This window comes from Suricata suricatta, chromosome 13, assembly GCF_006229205.1.
Source record: "Suricata suricatta isolate VVHF042 chromosome 13, meerkat_22Aug2017_6uvM2_HiC, whole genome shotgun sequence".
In the NCBI taxonomy this organism is placed as follows: Eukaryota; Metazoa; Chordata; class Mammalia; order Carnivora; family Herpestidae; genus Suricata; species Suricata suricatta.
This window is the reverse complement of record NC_043712.1, coordinates 81,183,540-81,199,689: the sequence shown is the minus strand read 5'-3', so window position 1 is coordinate 81,199,689 and position 16,150 is coordinate 81,183,540. Positions and strand designations below refer to the sequence as shown.

The window sequence follows — 16,150 nt, the reverse complement described above, 5'->3', positions numbered from 1 at the left end:
TAGAGCTTACTTTCAAAAAATAAAATAAATTGCTGTCGCCAATTTGAATTTCACTAGTTTGTGTTTACCTTGTATGAAAACTATAAGGATTTGAGGATACTATATAGTCATGTTGGAGCTCATTTAAATTATATTGTAATAAAAATAATTTAGGAAGATATTAGAGGGAATGCTAATGTGTTAGAGTCATTTTTTAACACATTGGTCGAATTTTAGATATTGCTAAATGACGCCAGGTAAAAAAAATTCAGGAAATCAAACCTCTTACACTCCCTTCCACTTTCCTTTATCAACTTTGCTTCTTGTTGTTCTCTTTGCTTTTATTTTACTTTGTCTCTTAAACATTTACATCCTTAAGAATCACAACCTGATCGTTGTTTTCACCTTAGTTCTGGTTTGTTCTATTGGCTTACCACAATCCCTTGATGTCAACTTTTCATTACCGCGTTCCTCAAAAGATGAAACCACCATTTAGTATCTGTAATAAAATGACAACCCTGGAGGGGCACCTGGGTGGCTCAGTCAGTTAAGCGTAGGACTCTGGCTCAGATCATGATCTCACGGTTCATGGGTTCGAGCCCTGCATCAGGCTCTGTGCTGACAGCTCAGAGTCTGGAACTGCTTCAGATTGTGTCTCCCTCTCTCTCTGTCCCTCTCTGGGTTACACTCTGTCTCTCTCTCCCTCTCAACAATAAACATTAAAAGTTTTTTAAACAAAAAAAGGATTCTGCTATTATTAAAGAAGGGGGAGAATGTTGGGTAATGCAAATACCTAATTCAGGCAGTTTTGAATGATTATGCATATAAGTTTGGAAGGATCACAAAAATAAAGGTTGCTTGTAGAAGTAATAAGTGTGCTTAAGGAAGTTCCCTAAAAAAAGGACTATGTGGAGGTGCCTGGATGGCTTAGCTGGTTGTGTCCGACTCTGGCTCAGGTCATGTTCTCAGGGTTTGTGGGGTTCCAGCCCCGCGTCGGGCTCCCAGCTGACAGCTCGGAGCCTGGAGCCTGCTTCAGATTCTGTGTCTCCTTCTCTCTCTCTCTCTGCCCCTCCCCGGTTCGTTTTCTCTCTCTCTCTCTGTCTCTGTCTGTCTCTCTCTCTATCTCTCTCTCTCTCTCTCTCTCTCTCTCTCACACACACACACACACACACACACACACACACACACACACACACACACACACACATCTAAAAAGACAAACCTGAAGTTACTGCTTTCCTAAGCGGAAACGACTACTGATCTCAGCTATTGTAGGGACGAAGACCCAGGAGGGTACTTAGATGATGTCATCTGATGAGACTGTTGTTGATTGGTTGGCACTCGGAGGCGTGTTTATTGTAGCAAGTCCCTTCCTGATTGGCCAGCTTTCAGAGAGGAGGCTGGCACTGATTGGCCAGTGCTGGCTAGCACAAGCCTGTTCTCAGAATTCCCGTGCTGATCATTGGTCCTCGGGGTTTAAACCAGTAAGGCAAGTGTACCCTGCTTTCTCAAAGTTCACATTCCACCACTTTGCTTTTGTGGAAGACCTTCATTAATACGATCAGATTTTTTTTATACATATTAGCAAAAATCCTCAGATTTCTTTCATTAAGGAAAACAGGTACTAATGTAAATAAAGCTACTTTTGGATAGCGGGGGAAACCTGTATACCTCCAGTATCTTTACAGTGCCGTGTTCTTGCCATTTTGCCATCCCTTTTTTTTTTATTATTTTTCCTTTGAGTATTTGTGGGTTTTTTTTTTCCTTCTAGACTGGGTTGTTCGTCTATCTTTGCGTCCTCTGTCTCTCATTACCTTCTGTAGTATTTTGTACATTTGCCATGTCATTTATTTTCATTTTTTACATGCTTAACATAGGCAATTCATCCAGACACTGCACGTAAAACAAAGTTGCACCCTATGGAAAAAAAAAAATATATATAGTGTTTGGTCCACTGGGCATTTTCTGCAAAAATGCAAATTTGTTACCAATACTTAAAAATTGGGAGGTTCCTCATAAAATTGGAGACTTAGAGTCTCTTAAAAACAATTAAGGGCACCTGGGTGGCTAAGTCAGTTAAGCAATGAATTCTTGATTTCAGCTCAGGTCATGATCTTGTGGCCCTTGTGATCAAGCCTTGCGTTGGGCTCCATGCTCTGACGGTGCAGAGCCTGCTTGGGATTCTCTCTCTCCCTCTCTCTCTGCTCCTTCCCCACATCTCAAAATAAATAAATAAAAACTTAAAAAAAACAATCAGAAAACATGACAACATTCTCTGATAGCAACAATCAGCTAGAGAATTTTTACACTGGCAGTTCTTAAACTTTGGTAAGCATCAGGACCATCTGGAGGGGGTGTTAAAAATTGTTTTTCCTAGGCTCCACCTCCAGAATTTCTTTAACAAACGTGACTGTGGGGCGCCTAGGTGACTCAGTCAGTTAAGCCTCAGGCTTCCGCTGAAGTCATGATGATCTACCAGCATGTGAGTTCAACCCGCCCACCCCTCCCTCCCGCGCCCCCGGTTGGGCTCTCTGCTGTCAGCACAGAGCCCACTTTGGGTCCTCTATCCCCCTTTCTATGCCCCTCCCCAGCTCACATTCTCTCCGTCTCTCCCTCCCTCTCTCTCTCAAAAATAAACATTAAAAAAAAAAAAAAGAGGCACCTGGATGACTCAGTTGGTTAAGCATCCTACCTACTCTTGGTTTTGGCTCAGGATCTCACAGTTGGCGAACTCAAGACCTGCATCACGCTCTGCGCTGAGAGCCTGCTTGGGAGTCTCTCTCTCCCTCTCTCTGCCCCTCCCACACGCGCCTGTCTCTGTCTCTCAAAATAAATAAATAAACTTGAAAAAACTAAAAAGAAAATAAATACGCACTTCTAACGAGCGCCCAGGCACTGCCGGTGCTGCTCTGGGGAGCACACTTAAGAACCGCTGCTTGAGATGAGACCTTGGCTCTCTAGTTACTACGCCACTTCCTGTCGCCACTTCCTGTCATCTCGACCTGCGTCACTTAGTTGCAGCACCTGCCTGGCCCCTGGACCAACTGCGGTTACAAAACCTGTGATCTATTTCATCTGAATTTTCCTTGACCACCTGAGACCTGGTTGTCCACCGTCTACACTGCTACTGGAAGGCTGCGTAGTGTAGTGTGACCCTCTTTTCCCAGCCCGCGGGCAGAGAGGCTCTGCCAGGACAGTGCAGGTCCTCGCCGAAGGTTCCTTATGGTGGTAGATAATAGTGAGGATTTTCAAGATTTTGTCACCAGCCTTGTCTCCTTGAAACATCTTCTGGTGGGAAGCTTGGGGTAAGTACTTCTCTGTTCCATATAAGAATTTTCTGTTTATTTCTTGGCCACCGCATTTTAAAAGTTCTAGCAAGAATTGGTACCTCTTTCTTTGTTTTTTTTTTTTTTTTTTTGCTGGGTTTTGATATTTTTTGATACTTTTTTTGTTGTTCCTTCTATGAGGTCTTCAGTAAGGAAGGTCTATGGCCCAGCTTCCCTAAACCATCATGATGGTGAAGTCCCACTCTGGCTAACTGTGCGGTTCTGTTCTAAACCTCTGGGGCACCTGGGAGACTCAGTCGGTTGGGCTTCCGACTTCAGCTCAGGTCATGATCTCACGGTTCGTGGGTTCGAGCCCCGCATCGGTCTCTGTGCTGACAGCTCGGAGCCTGGAGCCTGCTTCAGATTCTGTGTCTCCCTCTCTCTCTGCCCCTCCCCTGCTCACTCTATGTCTCTGTCTCTCAAAATAAAGACATAAAAAATTTTTTTAATAAAAAATAAAAAATAAATGGTCAAACTCTTTCTAAATGTGTGCCCCACCCACAGAGATCCCAAAGAATCAGTCTGGGGTGAGGCCTCAGTATCAGGACCTTTAAAAACTCCCCGGCTTATTCCAACAGGCAGTGAGAGTTGAGAAGCACCCACCATAGTTCAGTGCTTTTCAAATCTTCATGTGCATACCAACCTCCGACGGTCTAGTTAAAACTCGGCTTCTGACTTGGAAGGGCCAGATGTCACTTAAGAGTCTGCATTCCTAGCCAGCTCCCAGGGCCGCGGCAGTGGTCCCTCTGGATCCTTCCACCACACCCTGTAGCAAGGCTCCGGAATGAACTTGGCTGACACTCTTGCCTGGACACTCTTGTTTTTCACTTTTTTTTTAACTTTTGATTTTTTTTTTTAATTTTCTTTGTTGTTATTTTTGGTTTTGTTTTTTGTGTGTACGTGTGTGTGTGATTTTTGTTGTTTTATTTTGAGAGAGAGAGAACAAGGTGGGGCAGGAGCAGAGAGAGACACAGAGAGGGAGAGAGAGAATCCCAAGCAGGCTCTGGACCGACAGCATCGAGCCCATTGCCAGGCTCGAACTCATGAACAGGGAGATCATGACCTGAGTCAAAGTCGGATGCTCCAACCGACTGAGCCACCCAGGCACCCCCTTGCCTGGATTCTCTTGGGCCCACAGACTGACACGGTGGCCCGTGACATCCCCTCAGCGGGGCAGACGCCTTTTTCAAAAGTGCCCCAGACTTGTGTGGCTGTGAGTTCTAATTACAGAATGAGTAGTTCTAATTACTGGAAATTCCCAAATTCTTAGGATTTAAAGAAGGATATGTAAGAGGTAAACGCATTTCCTCAAATCCTACTTCAGAACGGACTTAAACGGTTTTTACCCGGTGCCCGGCGTCGGGCGTCACTTCTCCCAAGCATAAACAGGGCCACACAAAAGGTGCCATCCGGGTCACAGCTGCAAGCCACTGAGAGGCCCGGGAATACAGCAGAGCCAGAGAGGAACAGTGAGCAACGTTGCTGTCATCGTCAAGGCTGAAGAAGCCCAGGCACCTGGCTGCACTTTCTCTATTAAGTGTGAAAGACAAGAAGATGTTCTAAAATAGAAACGGACACAAAACAGGGACTCTTGGGAACCCTCCTGGTACAAATCGGAAAGTTCATGCAAAACGTGGGACCAGTGCCAAACTGTGTTAGCGTAATGCCACCACACGATGGCGCTGTTGGCTCGAAGAACATCAAGAGTGGATTTCCTTTCGGCCTTGCTTTAGGGACGGATCCTGGGACAGGTGGAAGGAACAAGAGAGGAGTGAGACATCAGGGCTGCTAGAAGCTGCTTCTCATCAGGCCATTTTGACATCTCGAACAATCTAGCAATGTCTAAGAGGCATCCAGCTACGGGGGGCTAACCAGGTCACTCTTATTTACATGACACAAGGATTCCTGGAGGAACTGTACTCCTAGTGAATGAGTGAAAATGTAATCTTTTTCTACAAACACTAGGAGAATCCTTTTGTGGAGCGGGGGGAAAAGCCCTTCTATTTTTGTTTTTAAACTTTTTTAAGTTATTGGGTATTCGGGGCTTATGTGAAGGCAAATATGTGTAGTACTTTAAGTACATTTTCACTTAATATTCATAACACCCCTATGGAATTATTATCATTCCCATTCTACAGGTGGAGAAACTGAGGGCTGAAGTGGCTAAAGCACTGGCCGAAATTATGAAGCCAGGACCTGAACCCTGTTTGATCTGCCCCAAATTCTGTGAACTTAACCATATTATTTTCCAATCAAAATTCATTCACAAATGCACATGTCCCGACACTGGTCTTTCTTAGTCTGCTATTCTGTGATTTGCAGCAAAAACAATTTATAGTCATTCTTAATCAGCAGACATTTCCAGGAATATCTTTAACTTCTCCCCTGCTTTTTAGTACTCCTTTACTTCTTTAGTACTACTTCACTAAAGCACTCCCTTCCCAGGCCTGTTCCTCCCCATCAACCTCAAAGCCAACTGTATTCTTCCTTAATAAACCAATCTGTGAAATGGAAAGCAAGCTGGTTGCACTAATTCTCACTAAAGTGAAGATGATTGATAGTCACCGCATTATATTATCGAAGTAAGACGTGTTTGGCTTTAGACCTAAGAGAATAATTCAGTGGTATGTCAGTCTAGATGCTTGTTCATAACTCAACCCTTTCATTATTCAAGGAGGTAGACCCTGAAGAGAAGACAAAAGGCTAGGAGAAGAGAAAAGACCAGCAAGTCAAAATGAGTCATCTAGTAATTATGAAATTACATGCGCCCTCAGGGCTGAACGTAGAATAATAACAGCCACGAAGAAAGCTCTCTCCTCACCAAGTCCATGGTTTGAACCTCATCTGGTCCTCTTGTCTTTTACTTTTCTCAACTGGAAAAGTTTGCACTACTTAAGAAGCAAAGAAACCTGAGGAAATCCTTTGCCACTTTACGAACGTTATAAACTCTTCCAGAGTGACCAAATAGCCCAGCTTTTCTTTGTATTAAAAAAAAAAATCTAGCTAAGAAATGTGGGAAAAAAATGATGGAACTCGAACATCTGCATGTTTCACCCACTAATGAAATAAGTGATGTGAGCAAACCCAGTGGCTGATGAAACCCACAGTGAGAGCGAAGGGGGCAGCTGCAGAGGAGGGCTGCCTGCCATGGCTCCACCCCACGGTCGTCACTTAGTGCGAAAACAGACCCACTGTGTGCCTTCCGAAGTGACGCAGTAGGCATCCGGTACATCCTACGAACCCTCACCCAAAACAGCTGAAGCCTTATCAAGTGAGCTTCTGGAGCTAGCTTCCACTCTGGGGAGGATACAGAAACAGATTAAATGATTCCACAAGGAAGCAAATATGCAGATTCAGAATGGATAGCATGCGGCTAAATGGGGGGGGGGGCAATGGACTCCATTCCTCACAAAAGGGACAGAGGGTCTGCTCTGAAATCAGACACTTAGGAAACAGAAGAACCAAATGCAGCCTGTGGACTGAATCAAGCCAACCAATGGTAAAAAGACTTGAGGCAATTGGGGATTTTTTACAAGGACTATGTATGACTGTTAACTTTGTCAGGTATGATAAAAAGCATTCTAGTTATGTATGAATACGTTCTTTGTTGGAGGAGGAGATGTTTACTGAAGCATACAAGGCTGAAATTACATTATCTGCCTTTTTAAAAAAATTTTACTTATTTTTGAGAGAGAGACAGAGTGCGAGCAGGGGAGGAACAGAGAGAAAGGAAAACACAGAATCCAAAGCAGACTCCAGGCTCCAAGCCATCAGCACAGAGCCCGATGCGGGGCTCGAACCCACCAACCATGAGATTGTGACCTGAGCTGAAGTCAGTTGCTTACCTGACAGAGCCACTCAGGCGCCTGCCCCACATCATCTGCCTTAAAATCTGAATCAAAATGGGGAGGCTGAGTGACTCAGTCGGTTAAGCATTCAACTTTAGCTCTGGTAATGATCTCACAGCTTGTGGGTTTGTACCCCATGTCAGGCTCTGTGCTGACAGCTCAGAGCCTGGAGCCTGCTTCGGATTCTGGGTCTCTGGCTCTCTCTCTCTCTCTCTCTCTGCCTCACCCCTGCTTGCACTCTCTCTCTTCCTTTCTCAAAAATAATCAGGGGCACCTGGGTGGCTCAGTTGGTTGAGCATCTGACTTTGGCTCAGGTCATGATCTCGCAGTTCATGAGTTCAAGCCCCATGTTGGGCTCTGCGTTGACAGCTCGGAGCCTGGAGCCTGCTTTGGATTCTGTCTTCTTCTCTCTGCCCCTCCCCTACTCATGCTCTGTCTCTCTCAAGAAAGTAAATAAACATGAAAAGTTAAAAAAAATTAAGTTCTTAAAAATAAATAAACATTAAAAATAATCATCAGAAAATTAAAGGTCATACCTATTTTTGTGATATTCTGTGGGACAAAAGAAAACTCAGTAGGTCAATAAGATCGTTTTCAGCTTCGGTGGGACACACCCACAGCTTATACTCGACCTTGGTCAGTGTTAAGCCAGGACCCAAAAGGACCCCGTATCAAACGGTATTGCATTCTGTTCATCCATCTCAGAAGGACAGAGGGCGCACCAGCCCGATTAGGATTGGGTTCGGCACTTCCAATGGGGCCTCGACAACTTCTAGTTCACCTCTGAACTTCACCTAGGAATCCTGCCACTTGGCAGCAACGGGTTCTGCCAGCTTGGAGCTCAGGTCAGGCACCTGTTCAAAGACAAGTGTCGTCCCCGCACTGCTAGAAGGAAATGCGCCCTGGGAGGTTAAACGTCCAACTTCGGCTCAGGTCACGATCCAATGCTTCGTGGGCTCAAGCCCTCCTCGGGCTCTGCGCTGACAGCTCGGAGCCTGGAGCCTGCTGCGGAGTGTGTGTGTGCGCGCGCGCGCGCCCCTCCCCCACCCTCATGCTCTGTCTCTGTCTCTCTTAAATGTAAACAAACATTTAAAATACTTCAAAAGAAATGCACACTGGTGCAGCTGGCTCTAAAACGTAGGAAAGACGCTCACCCTCACTCACAATAACAGAAATGCAAATTAGAACACAGTGAGATGTTTGGGTTGTGGCAAATCAGACCAGCTGAAAACAGCCTTGCTGACGATGTAGGAAATGGGTGCTCTCCTGGTGGGAGTCTGAGCTGGAGCGGCCCCAAAAAAGGGCATACTCTACAAGGGCATACTCGGGCGGCATCCAGTACTTCACAAACCCACACGCCCTTGTGCCCAGGAATCCGCTCCGAATGAACTTATCCCGCTTACAGCCGCTCCCACCTCAAGCCTCCCTGTGCCGGTTACTCGTTGCCACATTGCTTCTAGCAGTAGATGGTCTGAAAACGTACCTACCTACCAGAAGGGAACTGCTAAATAAATTAAGGAACAGCCACACACAATGGAATAATATGTAACTTTTTTTAAGTGAAAAAATCATTTCTGTAATTATAGCCAACTACCTCCAAGTCATATTAAGTGAGAGGGGGAAAGCCAAGATAAAGCAACCGTATTTACAGTGTGCAATCACTGTGTAGAAGAGGAAAAAGGAATACCTCTGTGTATACAGAAATACTTCGAGGAGGGACACCTAAATGGCTCAGTCACTTAAGCATCTGACTTTTGATTTCAGCTCGGGTCATGGTCTCACGGTTCATGAGTCCAGGGCCCTGAGCTGGGCTCTGTGCTGACGGAGCCTGCTTCGGCTTCTGTCTCTCCCTCTCCCCTTGCCCCTCCCCCACATGCAAGTGCTGTCGCCCCCCACCCCCCCAACCAAGTAAACGTTAAAAGGATACTTCTGGGAGAATGCCCAACACATTAATGACATTGGTGCCCTTCGGGTAGTTGGCAGGAGAGAGAATTTTTTCTTGACTTTTGAATTCTGTAAATGTGTAAATGTGACCTGTTCAAAACGTACAGATAAAATTAATGTCCTAACAACCAAACGGAGTCCGTTGGCGCTCAAACTAAGCTCCAAGGGAACAGTAGTTACTTGGATTCAGGGCTGGGCTGGGGCAGAGAGCTGGAAAATGTGCTGCAATGTGGGCCACCACACAGTAAAAGTAGCAAAACACACGGGGCGCCTGGGAGGCTCCGTGGGTTAAGCGTCCGACTTCGGCTCAGGTCATGATCTCACAGTTTGTGGGTTCGAGCCCCGCGTCGGGCTCTGTGCTGACAGCTCAGAGCCTGGAGCCTGCTTCCGATTCTGTGCCTTCCTTTCTCTCTGCCCCTCCCCCTCTCATGCTCTGTTTCTGTCTCAATAATAAATAAATATTTAAAAAATGAAAGGGACCCCGTGGCTCATCCCATGCCCCCTTGCAGTGCTCACTAAGTGCATTTCTCTGCTCCTTCCCTGGCAAACTGCCGCCCCCTTGCCCTGAAATGAGGCCCTGAGACTGGACCCCGCAAAGCCGGCGGCTCGCTCCGCTCCTGAGACGGACCCACAGGAGAGAAACTGAATCCTTGGGTCCCTACCTGTCGCGCCGCCACACGCATGACACATGTCACACGGGCTTGAACTCCTCTGCCGCAGCCACTGAAGTTTGGGGGTTTGTCACCTGACTGGCGAGGCCCCCGCCCCTCGTGGCTCCAAGTAGCAGCCGGGCACCTGCGCACACTTTCAGTGAGGCTACGTGAGCTGACAACACGCGTTCGCTTGCGGAGGGAATTAGACCAATGAGGTGCGGGGACACGGGAGAGCTCACAGGAGGACCAGGACTCACGGGCTGCTGGCGGCCTAGGTCACGTGCCCCAGAAAACAAGACCTTTCAAATCACTGCGGTTGATAAGACAGAACGTTTGGTACAAAAAAAAAAAAAAAGGAGTGCTAGAAAACTTGAACATGGATTGACTTCCCTCTCCTCTCAAGTTGTATTTATTTAAGTGACCACTTCTATGCCCAACGTGGGGCTTGAACTCACAACCCTGTGATCACGCGTCACATACTCTTCTGACTGAGCCAGCCAGGTGCCCGGAGGGAGCAGTCAGGGGCTTTTTGCCACCTCACACCTCTGCCCTTCTGAGAAGCAAGGCTCCAGGTCAGAGCGGAGGGGCAGAGGCGGAGCCCCCACACCCCCATCAGCTGGGTCAGGGGCCGATGAGCCCCAAGAAAAACCCGCCCCCCCAGGGCAGCATTGAGGAAACCAGTGCTCTAGAGGAGGTGGTCCCCAGCGCAGCGACAGGAGCCGCGCACGAGGGAGTGAGGCCAAGACAGGCTCTAACAAGTTCACGTCCACGCAATATTCCCAGGTCTCCCACGTTTTCCAGAAAAGCCCAAAAACCTGGCGTCTCTGTGAGAGCTCCTTTCAATGTTGGCAGTCAGTTGAAAATGAAAATGAAAGCGAAAACTCCATGTGGGTCAAACAAAGTGCCTCTACGGGCTGGAGGAGGCTTTCAGTCCACTGAGCCAAGACCTTGGCCCTCCTGTTTGCTTGTGGAGAAGGGACCACAGCCATGGCCGCAGGCAGGCCACAGAAGCATTGTTCTCCTGGGAGAGTCAGCAGATTTAGCACACGAAACCAGAGGACACCCAGTCCAGATGGACTTCAGACAAACAATGAATAATTTTTTAGTATAAACGCGCCTAGGTAATACTTACACTGGAGACTATAAATATGTCTAAGGCAATATTACAGAATGTTCCCTGGGACATACTTGTGGTCTATACCATATGTATACATGAACGTAGATACTGACACATGTATTAAAAATACTTATATGTAAATAGATACTAATACAGATATATCATATATACACAAGTATCTATACCTGATATATATATAAACATACATACTGATACGAACATTGCCTAGGACATACTGATGCTAAAAAATAATTCACGGCTTATCTGAAACTCCATTTTAACTGGTATATTGCAACCAGTGCCTGACCAAGGCGGCTCATTGGTGAGCTCTTTTTTCTTTGGCTTCATTTGTCCAGGAATATGAAACACAAAGGTCTTTGGGGCCACCCAGGCTCAGAGCGAGCCATCACAGCTGTGTGGCATCAGTCACTACCTGCTTCAGGCAGGAAGGAGTAGACTGACTGACTGACTTATTTATTTTGAGAGGGGCGGAGGGGCAGAGAGGGGAGAGAGAGAATCCCAAGCAGGCTCCACGTTGTCAGCAAAGAGCCCGACGCAGGGCTCGAACTCATAAACGGCAAGGTCATGAACTGAGCCGGAACAGAAATCAAGAGTCAGAGGCCTGACTGACTGAGCCACCCAGGGGCCCCAGGAAGAAGCAGACTTAATCTCACCCACACAGGGGCACTCCCATGGGCAAGCGGGGCCCCAGGATCCCTGGAACTGGCTGTCTGGTCAGGCATCCACAGCAAGCTTATTTTTGTCCAGGTGATAGGCCTTCAGGCATGGTGGGCATGTCACTCTTCCCTTCGATCCACTAGGGGACAGGCCGACTGCCCATGGGTGCATTACCGTCTCTACCATGAGGACTGCAGCAAGAGTCTTGAATTCCCAGAGCACGTATTTTGCTCACCTACACATTCATCATGCGCGTAGGTCCTGGTGGGGGCTGGTGATGCTGTGGAGCTCAGCGGGGGTCGTTCTTGACCTCCTCCTGCCCCCTGGGAGAGTGAGCTCAGAAACCACAATCCCCCCTCCTTACTATGGACGTCACTGTCTGACAGTGTCCACAAGAACTTTTCCTCTACCCTCTTAGGTTCAGTAACTAGGGGTCTGCAAATTAAACTAACAAAAGACAGAAAAAGAGGAGAAAAGGCACATAATTTTTATGTTTACGTGAATGTCAGTTCACAGAAAAGAGGTGACTCTCAAAGAAGTGGTTAGGCTTGGGGGCTTATATACCTTTTGACAAAAGGAAAGAGGGTTTGAGTTTCAAAAGTGGTAAACTGCAGGCAGGTGACTAGGAAATCCATGTGGGGGCAGGGAACTAATGGAAAACAAGGGCCATGTTTACACCAGGTATTTTTCTGCAAGCATCTTGGCACTGATTTCCTATTTTCAGCCAGAAGGGTTTCTCTTCCTTCCCTGGTACAGATAGGCAACTTCTTCAGAAGGAAGTTTATACCCACTTGTAGGTAGACATGGGGAGGGCAGAGGGCTCTGCCTGCATCGGCTGACTCGCAATTGCTTTCAGCTCAACATAATCCTCATGCCACAGTGGCATGTTTGGGGTGACATATTCTGCCCCCTTCACCACTCAGCTCCGGGGTTGAGCTGTGGAGGATATTGCTGTTGGTCAGGAAGCAAAGCAAAGGTGCCAGAAGCTATCACCACCAACCCCAGACTCTCGCACAAACCATGGACCTCCGGCAGCTGAGCGGGGTCCTAACTGCACAGCTGAATGTGGCGGGAGCCCCGTTCTGCCCTGGAGAGTCTCAATCTTCCCCCTCCCCCCTCTTCCTCCTGCCTCACCAGGCCCAGAGGGAAACTGCTGATTTCATCTGTTTTACTCCCACTGGCCTCCAGGGGGCAGCAGAGCTGAGAAGAACATTCACTCATGGAGGCAGCTAGCTGCTCACGGTGCACAGCCCGCTGCACCTGGCTGGACAGGCGAGGTTCTGGCTGCTCCAGTGCCCAGGCCTCTGCAGCCACAGCCACATTTCCCAGCTCTGATGGAAGCAAATCCAGAGAAAACCAGGGAGCTTCCCAAAGAAAGGAACCGGAGTTCTAAAATCCCTGTGAGCTCCAGGGACACCTGGCTGGCTCAGTCTGTAGAACATACAACTCCTGGGTATGGAGGTTGTGAGTCAGGCCCCACACTGGGCATAGAGCTGATTTAAGCCCTTTTTTAATTAAAAATCCTGTGAACTGTAAGTGCATAAAATGAATCCAAAGGGTTGAACCTCACGGCCACCACGTCCAGGCAGCTGTCCTTGGACGAGTTACTTCCTTGCTTCCTCATCTATGAAAGGGGAATAGTGGGACTCCCCATCTCTTGGGGTTGTTGACTGCCCACGTGAGTTAATATGTGTTCATCATCATGTACAAGAACACTAGTACAGAGTAAGAACTTTATAAATGGTTGTTCCTGAGTCACACTTAACTCCAGACCATTTCTGTAAAGTGCTGGATTCTGGGTAGTACTTGTTTTTAATAGATTAATTAGAGGGCACCTGGGTGGCTCGGTCAGTTGAGCGTCCAACTCTTGATTTCAGCTCAGGTCATGATCCCAGGGTCATGCCATCATCCCGTGGTGGGCTCAGTGCTGGACGTGGAGCCTGCTTAAGACTCTCTCTCCCTCTGTCCCTCCCCTGCTCGCACACATATCCGTGCACACACATGCACGCGCTCTCTCTCTCTCAATAAATAAATAAAATTTAAATTTAAAAACATAATAAATTAATTGGTATTTGGATTGGATCTAGACATATTTTAACTAATTAATAACATCTAAAAGGTGCTCTGGATTGCTCATTTGAATAAATCATGTTGGATTAACAAAGTTTTCTCTATAACCAGATTTTTGGAACCTGCTTTTGACATACATACAGAATGCTTTAGCAAATCAAATATTCCATTTAAGCGGGGGTTAAGTATGCATCATGCCCAAGTGCCAATTTTTAAGGCTCCACATACGATGTCTTTAATAGGAAACCACAGTAGATACACAGTCTCTCAGCACGAGGGTCTGCAGTGACCCTTGGATTCCACCGTGTCGGAGATGCGCAGACAGGCTGACTCACCGAGCTCTTCTACAGACGGGAAAGTGCCCTCAGTGCTTGCTGCAGGCATGTTCAATCGTCAGCTTTATTTTCCAGGCACTGCTGCCCACTCAGCCCCAGGTGACATCTGCCTGCCCAGCTGCTGGCGGCCTGAGGTGACTTCAGAGCAGGGACAGCCCCTTGGGGGCGTGCCAGTCAGATCAATGCGTGCAGTAGGTGCTCAGGGAAGGCTGGCTCTCTTCCCTCCCTGACATCTTCCTCTCTAATCTCAAATTCAACCCGTGAGATTTTTTTTCAAACTTTAAGGGAACCAACTACGTCCTATTTTCTCGAAGGGGACAGGCTGAAGGGGATGAGGGGCAGTGGTTTGTCCTTAGCACCCACGGCTCGTTCTTTTAACGCTCAGGCTGTTCTGCAACTCGTTCACTCCCTTCCCTTCTCCCTACCTTTTCCCCTGATGCCTGCTACACTCAAAAACAGCACCTCCCCAAACAGCTCCCTTCCTGGCCATGTGGCCAATCAGAAAAGAGCACTTACTCCAGATCTGAGCCCCCACTTGCTCTCTTGGCCAAACCCCTTGGTACAACAAAGGGACACCAAATGCACAACCACCCAGAGCAGTCAACGTCACCGGTGCACCTAAAGGCAGAACCCAATGAGGAAGGCCAGGACCAGCACCGTGTCCGCTGCTGCTACAGCCCACGTGTACCGCCATGGCGGCCCTGGGGCTCAAGTCACATTAACCCACCCTCCCTCCATCGAGGCCATCATGCATCTGACTCTACCAGGTTTGGCCGGGAGACAGAGGCTCCTTCTCTTCCCCCAAAGAATCTTCCATAGACCTTTGGAATCTTTGCCTTAAATCACAGCGCAAGCATGAGGTCGTGGTCTGAAACAACCAAGCAGTGACTCACGTCTTCCAGAGGTATAATTTTTCTGCAACTGCTGAGTTTACTTTTGTTTAACTTCAGTGGCTTTGCCCGTAGGGTACATGAAACTCTTAACACAGCCTAGCACTCACCTCCTCCCCTCCCTCACCAACTCCCAGAATCCAGTTGGTAAATAAACTCCATTGTGATGTAAGGAAAACCACTACCCTTTTTACTGACCCTTCACACTGAAATAGTAAATGATACTGTGGGAACACTGACGCACGACACTGAACAGACCGTCGGCCAAAGGCAAGATTGCCACTTCCAAGACTCCTCCGTCCTCTGAGATTGGAATTTGGGGAGGATGCATTCAAAAACAATTTTTTCCCCTCAGTAATGACAACGTTCAGTACCACATAAGGAATGAAATTGAAGCATTGATCTTATTCTTCAAGTATAGGATAGCTTCAATATTAAAATTAACATATAAATTTAGCATCCATCTTATTTTCAACTCACTTCTGCTGAGTAAATGCACATAAAAAGAATGAATCACTGAAACAGTATGCAGTGAAATCAAGTTCATTTTTCAAGTATGTCAGATCAGATGCAGTCAGCGCCTGTTTTCTGGGCACCCAACAAATGTTCCCAGGATGCCCCTCCTCCCCATCGCCTCCCATCGGCCTGGCCACAGGGAAACCTGGAGACTTTGGAAGATAAGTCCCTAAAAAGCAGACCTTGTAGATACATAACTGGTAAACTGCATACCTCTTCCTCTGGTCCTATTTCTTTCTGTCAATTTTAGAAGTTATTGGGCTCTTAGAAGCCTTCAATTGACTGCAAGAGCCTGGACCAGGGGCTCAGAATCACTGCCCCCTTCCTGTCACCTCTCCAGTTTCTCTGCTATTAATTTCTCTTTTTTTTATATTTTTTTAGGCTTTTTATTTATTTTTGAGAGACAGAGAGAGACAGCGCGAGCAGGGGAGGGTTAGAGAGAGAGAGACAGACACAGAACCCAAGCACGCTCTGGGCTCCCAGCTGTCAGCACAGAGCCTGATGTGGGGCTAGAACCCACGAACCATGAGATCATGACCTGAGCCGAAGCCGGATGCTCAACTGACTGAGCCACCCGGGCGCCCCTCTGCTATTAACTTCAACCACAGCTGCATACCTGGCTAAGAAATGCCTTGCTTCTCAAAATATCTGTGCAACTCCTTTTGTCTTTCCCTCAGCAAGAGGATTGGTATTTCATCGTAAGGCATCACCGCACACCTACTAGGATGGCTGTTAACAAAAGACAAGAGATCCTAAGAGCTGGCAAGGATGAGGGGCAAAGGGGGCCCCTGTGC

General features: G+C 47.4%; 1 protein-coding gene across 1 annotated transcript in view; it reads right to left on the bottom strand.

Moving 5' to 3' along the window:
• DMRT2 (doublesex and mab-3 related transcription factor 2) overlaps positions 1 to 1,814 on the bottom strand; it is a 46,918-nt gene extending 45,104 nt beyond the window's left edge. The window contains exon 1 of the mRNA XM_029920361.1: positions 1,794 to 1,814. Within this exon, the coding sequence (XP_029776221.1) occupies positions 1,794 to 1,814 (21 nt within the window). The remainder of the gene's footprint in view (positions 1 to 1,793) is intronic.
• Between the last annotated feature and the right edge of the window lie 14,336 nt (positions 1,815 to 16,150).